This window comes from Trachymyrmex cornetzi, unplaced genomic scaffold (assembly GCF_001594075.2).
Source record: "Trachymyrmex cornetzi isolate Tcor2-1 unplaced genomic scaffold, Tcor1.1 scaffold138, whole genome shotgun sequence".
NCBI lineage: Eukaryota > Metazoa > Arthropoda > Insecta > Hymenoptera > Formicidae > Trachymyrmex > Trachymyrmex cornetzi.
In genome coordinates, this window is record NW_017295960.1 from 893,552 (window position 1) to 900,105 (window position 6,554).

The 6,554-nt window shown below is 30.0% G+C and overlaps 3 protein-coding genes across 5 annotated transcripts; 2 read left to right on the forward strand and 1 right to left on the reverse strand.

Moving 5' to 3' along the window:
* Positions 1-298: 298 nt before the first annotated feature.
* Positions 299-2,395, forward strand: LOC108770932 (putative nuclease HARBI1). The gene is made up of 4 exons (XM_018522698.1): positions 299-771; positions 906-1,202; positions 1,399-1,607; positions 2,072-2,395. The coding sequence occupies exons 1-4, from the start codon at positions 472-474 to the stop codon at positions 2,355-2,357; spliced, it is 1,092 nt and encodes a 363-aa protein (XP_018378200.1). The 5' UTR covers positions 299-471; the 3' UTR covers positions 2,358-2,395.
* Positions 2,396-2,445: 50 nt separating this feature from the next.
* LOC108770933 (uncharacterized) lies at positions 2,446-3,252 on the reverse strand. The gene is made up of 2 exons (XM_018522699.1): positions 2,984-3,252; positions 2,446-2,861 (listed from the first exon to the last, which is right to left on the reverse strand). The coding sequence occupies exons 1-2, from the start codon at positions 3,177-3,179 to the stop codon at positions 2,737-2,739; spliced, it is 321 nt and encodes a 106-aa protein (XP_018378201.1). The 5' UTR covers positions 3,180-3,252; the 3' UTR covers positions 2,446-2,736.
* Positions 3,253-4,272: 1,020 nt separating this feature from the next.
* LOC108770936 (uncharacterized) lies at positions 4,273-6,525 on the forward strand. Of its 3 annotated transcripts, XM_018522706.1 has the most exons (4): positions 4,273-4,437; positions 4,529-4,603; positions 5,302-5,854; positions 5,928-6,525. In XM_018522706.1, the coding sequence occupies exons 3-4, from the start codon at positions 5,629-5,631 to the stop codon at positions 6,131-6,133; spliced, it is 432 nt and encodes a 143-aa protein (XP_018378208.1). In that variant the 5' UTR covers positions 4,273-4,437; positions 4,529-4,603; positions 5,302-5,628; the 3' UTR covers positions 6,134-6,525. The 3 variants fall into 3 exon arrangements, with proteins under 3 accessions (XP_018378208.1, XP_018378207.1, XP_018378209.1); XM_018522705.1 differs by having other exon boundaries at positions 4,273-4,603; XM_018522707.1 differs by having other exon boundaries at positions 4,273-4,603; positions 5,302-5,839.
* Positions 6,526-6,554: the final 29 nt, after the last annotated feature.

A 6,554-nucleotide genomic window follows, 5' to 3' on the forward strand; every position in this document is an offset into this window, starting at 1 on the left:
CGATTCTATTTTATACTGATTCCACTTTGCGCTTGGTTTTCATATTATTTGGATAGTTTTAGGGCGGTATTCATAGTCGTTTCTTATATTTAAGATCGCCTTAAGATTCGATCTTAAGATGTCTTTTAGATTCACAGACAAGAAATAAGGTGGAACTTAAGAAATAAGTTCAAGCTGTGACTTATGGAAGTCTATCTTATTTGAAGATAATCTTAAGCGTTTCAATAAGACTCATAAATACATCTTATTTCACATAAGCATGATCTTAAGATAGTCTTATTACTGTCGAATTCACAGTCATCTAAGATGATCTTAAGTATTTCTCTAGGAAAAATCCAAGTCAAGTTAATAGTAGACTTAAGTTAATCTTGTCTGATTTACCACACACACACAGTACTCAGTTTAAAGTTTTTAAAGTGACACACTTTGTTATTTCAAATGTTGATGTGAAAAGTTTTATTTCTATTTAAAATGGAAATAGAAGATATAAGAAATATTGATTTAGAAGAAGTTGATGATGATTCTATAAGCGATGATGAAGGTTATATGCGAGCTCCAAAAAGATACATAAGAGACTGGATCAATCCGTTTGAAATGTATAACAATCGAGAATTCAAAAGACGTTTCCGATTTAATAAAGATTCTATTCTAAATGGAATTCTACCTCTAATAGAAAATGAACTTATATGTAATAATAACCGTGGTCTTCCCATTCCTCCATTGTATCAATTGTTAATTTGTCTACATTTCTATGCAACAGGAAGTTTTCAAGTATGTAATTCAAATAATAAAATATATAAAGTAAAAATACATTAAAAAAGCATCTTTAATTATATTTCAGAGAATGTTTGTTTTATACATCTATGTTACAATATTATATTATTAATATAGTTTAATTTTTGTAGCAAGTACTTGGAAATACCATGATCGTCTCACAGTCAACTGTTTCAAGAACAGTTTTTCGAGTATCTCTACTTTTAGCAAGACTCTTAAACCGATTTGTAAAAATGCCTTCTTCGTCAGATGCCATACGAGAGAATCAAAGACTTTTTAAAGATATCGGATGTGGTAATAGAGGTATTGGTTTACCTGGTATTGAAGGAGCAATTGATTGCACGTATATACGCTTAATTGGTACAAGATTCCATAATACAGAAGAAATTTATAGAAATCGAAAAGGATATTTTTCATTAAATGTACAGGTATGTATATAAAGATTTAAATAGAGTTATTGTATGCTATAAATAAAAAAATATAGTTATTGGTCATCATATATTATATAATTGACGTTAATATAATATTATCAATGTAAAATATAATGTTATATTATATTTACATTATATACATATTTTGTTATAAATATTAATATAGAGTCATTTTGTCTTTTTTCGTATACAGGCTGTTGTAGGCCCTAGAACAGAATTTCTGGATATTGTTCCAGAATGCCCGGGTGGCCAACATGACAGTCGAATTTTCCAAAACTCTAGAATATACATGCGATACGTTCAACGACAGTTAACAGGAACTCTCGTTGGAGATGCTGGGTATCCGTGTCTACCATTTCTTTTAACTCCAATTCAAAATCCAGAAACAGATGAGGAAATTGCGTTAGTATTATATCTTTAATTTATTATTTCAAAATTTTAATTGCTAATACAAATATTGTTAAAAATTATACTGTCAAGTGTTTTAAAAATAAATTATAAATTAATATTTTGGCTCAAATGATAAAATTAAATAAAACAATAAACGGACTATGAGCCAAACGATTATTAATATTCAAACGAAAAATAACATAAAAATTGACAATATGATAATCAATACTCACAATAATAAACAATATAATTAAGCGTTTCAAACCTTGATGGGATCATAAGGAGGCTTAATTATATTATTTATTGTTTAGTATTGATTATCATAGTTTTTATGTTAGTTTTCGTTTGAAAATTAAAGATCATTTGGCTCGTAACCCGTTTCTTATCTTTTTATTTAATTTTAAAAATATTCTAAAAATACAGCTGTGATGTAGTGTTTACAAATTTAGTAATTAAAATATATTTTTTTATTACAGTTACAACGTACTTCATAGAAGAACACATCAAGTTGTTAAAAGAACGTTTGGAATTTGGAAGCGTAGATTTCCATGTCTATCAAGAGGGTTAAGCAACAAGTTGATTTGTTCAACTACAATTGTAGTTGCTTGTGCTGTGTTACATAATTTGTCATTAACGTTTAATGATATTTTGGAAGAAGAAGTAGAATATAACGAAATAGATGTATCAGAAAATGAACCACATTGGCAACCAGGTGAAGGTTTTGCGATAAGAGCAGCGCTTATTGAAAGACTATATAAATAAATTATATCCACTGAAAAAAAGACATTAAATATGTAAAAAAAAAGCGTAAAGTGTATTAATGCCATAAAAAAAGAAGTGAAATCAAAATATAAAAAACCAAAGTTAATGTCATAAAAAAAGAAGTGAAATAAAAATTATTACGACCTTTGGGTATCCTTTTATCAATGAAAGTGCTTTTATTGATAAAAGAGGATTCAGAATGTGGACCATAATATACCCTGGTGAAAATCTCGGATAGAAATTTAATCCGGCATAATTCGAACTTCTCCGAGCCATTCCGAAATCTGTGTCTACCTCAATCTAAAATCAAGTTTTAGGTGGGAATCAATTTTATAACTCTGTTTCCATAAGATGTGATGTTATTAGAGCTATATCAGAGTCAATATTTATCTCTGCAAGAGGTGGGCCGCCACCAGTACTTAGATGAGCTTGTTTCTCTTTTGTCAATATTTCTCATTGACTTTGTTTTAAATTTGCCCACAGTTTTTTTAGTTGTACTATACGCTATATGTAAAAATAAAACATGTGAAACTTAACCTATTTCTATATGTGTACTTTACACATATATATATATATCCATATTAAATAGAGATTCATGTAATATAAAACAATCTTTTGATCTTTACCTCTTGCAAAATCACTGTCATTGTATCGTTTGCAAATTTCCGACCATGCAACTTCTTTATCATGAAGTGTTGAGCTATCACTTTTCTTAACCTCTATAACATACTTGAAATGTTTTAATATTTCCAAAAAGATTTTTTTCTCGACTGCGCTATAGTGTTTTGATTTTGACATTTTCATACTTTTACAACTTTGCATGTTAATAATATTTTTTGAAATCGATATTCTTTACGAATTATTCTTTTAATCAGAGGTATAATACCGAACGCGTGAGTCTATTGTCACAAAATAACGTGAAAATATGTTTATAAATAAACATAGAAATCGACTAAATCGTAAAATACTCAATACATTTTATTGTACTCTTAGATAAAATATGTATTTCATAATTCGAAATATTTGAATTTCATTTTTATACTTAAATTAAGTCAGTGTACAACGGCTTTAATATGCACCAGTGCGCACTAGTACTTCCAATCGAATTCGCCATTAGTTTCCACCGCCATTAATATTCCCCTGTTACAGTCGAACGACAGGGAAATGCTCGACTGTAGTTGGTTGGTTCTTACGTTCTGATCCGGTTTAAACCCTCGGTGGAAACTTATAGCGTATTTCACTGGCAGAACCGGTCCGCACTCAGTGCACATTAAAGCTGTTGTACATTAACCTAATCTGACTGTAAAAGTGAGAGATCTCAGTTAATAAAATACCCAATATATATTTTATCAAATATCACAATAAAATGTATTAAGGATTTCGTGGTTTAATTTATTTCTATATTTTTATTAAACATACATTTTTATGTCGATTTGTGTACAACAACTTTAAAGTGCACTGAGTGCGCACCAGCTCTGTCAGTGAAATACGCTATTAGCCAATGGTGCTGCTGAAAATACCGCCTCTTATTGGTTGGTTCTAACAGAAGTATACGGAAATAGCCGAATAGTCAATGGCTGCATTCAGTAGAGAAAGCAGCTTTGCAACTGTTGTAAAATTCTTAAATATAATTGGTTTATACATTTAGATCTAGTGAGGAACTAAAGGCAAGACCAATCATATTAAAGAATTTTACAACAGTTGCAAAGCTGCTTTCTCTACTGAACGCAGCCAACAAGTATCTTAAGCACGTATTGGAGAAGAAAGTCTCAAATAGAATAAGAATTTCTTAGGCAAGAAGTTCTTCGACAAGTTTATCTTAAGTCATATCTGTGAATCATATAATACTTAGGCTGCGTTCGTAAACGTTACCCATAGGGTAAAAGTGTCTCTGACCCCGTTCAGAAAGTCGAAAATGGAAAAATTACCTTTATCCGAAAACGTTCACAAAGCTTTCCAAGGATTACTCAGGGCATTCCTCAACATACCCTGCTCGGGACTGGGGTAGAGTTTACTCGTCATGCGCAGAAACGCATTTTTCACATTATACGTGAAATTCTACCTCAGTTTTGTAAGACTCGTAGGTTACCGCTATACAACGATACGAACTTTATCTTTCATAATATTGTCATCAATATCTAAAATGTCACAATCTCATCATATTTATAAAGTTATAGAAGGTGCCGATGGAGCCCCAATTTTTGACACGGCAGATATGTCAAAAGTTTTATTACACGATAAAATAAGTAAGTTATCTATAAAGTATTTAAAGGTTATATCCCCAAACAAAGTCTAAATTTGGGATATAAAACATCTTGAAGATGTGTTTTATATCCCATGTTTAAGATATCTCTTTGACGTCTTTAAGACGTCTTATGTCTCGCTTTTGCACATGCATCTGGGATCGCCATCATATCTCAATAGACATAAATTGCACTTAGCAACGCGTTTTTTTTTTTTTAATATATCTATTTCTTTAAAGTTAGATAAAGCTCTAACGATATATATATATAAATCATTTAAAATTAAATACTTTAAGAGCCAACACTGATTCGTTGTGTATCAATGTAATATGCTTTTATTAAATTAATATAAAACATTAAAATGTAAACGTTTGTGTCATTTTTAGTATATACATGTGATATTATTGTAAATTTCAACACATAAATTTGCATATTTCTACACGTTCAACCATGAGATTGTTGTAAAAGTTCAAAGGTATACATGAATAGATTTGTTTTGTTGAGCTATCACTGGAATTTCGTTAGATTTTTTATAGTAACTCCCATGTAAGAAAAATTCTGACGAGATTTTAATTTTAAGATTTTGATCTATTTTTTATTTTCTAAAAGTAGCTTTATAGAAAGTCTAAGTTAATTATTAAAATGTTCACAAATAATACAACAAATATATATAACCTTCTTAAATGATATAAATTGTACAGCAGGCAAAATTGATTTTATTCATTTGACTGAGCACATTATTGATAATGTGCTAAAACCATACGGATTCGAGATATTGTTACCTGAAAAAGAGATTGCTATAGCCAATTCATCTGACTGTACAGCTAATTCAGAAGAAACTGAGAACACGAATCCGAGAATCTTAAAAGAGAGTAATGGAAGAACTTTGAATAAAGAAATGAAAAACATGTGGACGGACAAAAGTAGAGCAATGCTTCTACACTTATACAAAAAGTACAAATGTCAAATGTGATTTTGATTCCAATATCATAAAAAAAGATGATGTTTGGACTAAAATTGCTTGTGATATGAAATGTGAAGGCTACAATTTTGCTGCAATACAATGCAAAGAAAAAATGAAATATATGAAAAAGAAGTACTCCAAAAAAATAGATAACATGGGTCCTAAAAGTACTGGTGCAGCACCGTTAAAATGTGATAACTTTGACGAACTTGACGAACTGTTTGGAAATAAGCCCAATGTTATTCCTGTCGCTATAGCTAGTTCATCAGGAAATGGTAATAAATTTAAAGGTATGATATAAATATTATTATTTTATGAATGTGTTAAGAATTTCTTTTTATTTATTATATTGCTATTTTACAGTTACGCAGGAGGAATTCAGTGATGTAAAAGATTGTGACAAGAAACAGCGAAAGAGAGCGAGTGCAATAACTCTTAGCGATCTGAAAATAATACTTGAAGAAAAAGAAGAAGCGAAAAAGGCCAGGCATGAACAAAGACAAGAACTTTTTCGACAAAGTATTACTTCTCACGAACGTATGATGGATAAATTACTGGATAAGTTTTAAGTTGCGAGAAGATTGGCTTTTGTTCCGTCTGATTTATTATTGCAATATATATACATATATAATAACGAATTAATTATTAGAATTAGTATTTATTGTAAGATTATCGAAGTACATATTCAAGAAAAATGAAATTAAGTAGTATTAGGATACCTCTACGTGATGGTCGAAATTTTGGAAAACGCAATCCAGGAAAAGTACAGTCAATCAGAATTGTTAAAATTTAGCGTGTTTGTGTAATGTGCTAATCTGAGTAGTCGTATTATTTTCCGAGATTCAGTTTTCTGAAATTTTGACCGTCATGGGGAAGCACCCTCATTAATTTAACAAGTTTTCTTTAATTATAATTTTTTCTTGAATAGAGAAAAAAGCTGTGGTAGTTTTTAATTTTTTAAATTTGTGCCAAAGATACGGTTACTACAGG

What these genes read in the sequence shown, in the direction of transcription:
- LOC108770932 (XM_018522698.1), top strand. Translation starts at nt 472, where the DNA reads ATGGAAATAGAAGATATAAGAAATATTGATTTAGAAGAAGTTGATGAT. An exon ending in ATGCAACAGGAAGTTTTCAA is followed by an intron (nt 772 to 905) that starts GTATGTAATTCA and finishes TAATTTTTGTAG; the next exon opens with CAAGTACTTGGAAATACCAT. An exon ending in ATTTTTCATTAAATGTACAG is followed by an intron (nt 1,203 to 1,398) that starts GTATGTATATAA and finishes TTTCGTATACAG; the next exon opens with GCTGTTGTAGGCCCTAGAAC.
- LOC108770933 (XM_018522699.1), bottom strand. Translation starts at nt 3,179, where the DNA reads ATGCAAAGTTGTAAAAGTATGAAAATGTCAAAATCAAAACACTATAGC. An exon ending in TGACAGTGATTTTGCAAGAG is followed by an intron (nt 2,862 to 2,983) that starts GTAAAGATCAAA and finishes TTTTACATATAG; the next exon opens with CGTATAGTACAACTAAAAAA.
- LOC108770936 (XM_018522705.1), top strand. Translation starts at nt 5,629, where the DNA reads ATGAAATGTGAAGGCTACAATTTTGCTGCAATACAATGCAAAGAAAAA. An exon ending in AAATGGTAATAAATTTAAAG is followed by an intron (nt 5,855 to 5,927) that starts GTATGATATAAA and finishes GCTATTTTACAG; the next exon opens with TTACGCAGGAGGAATTCAGT.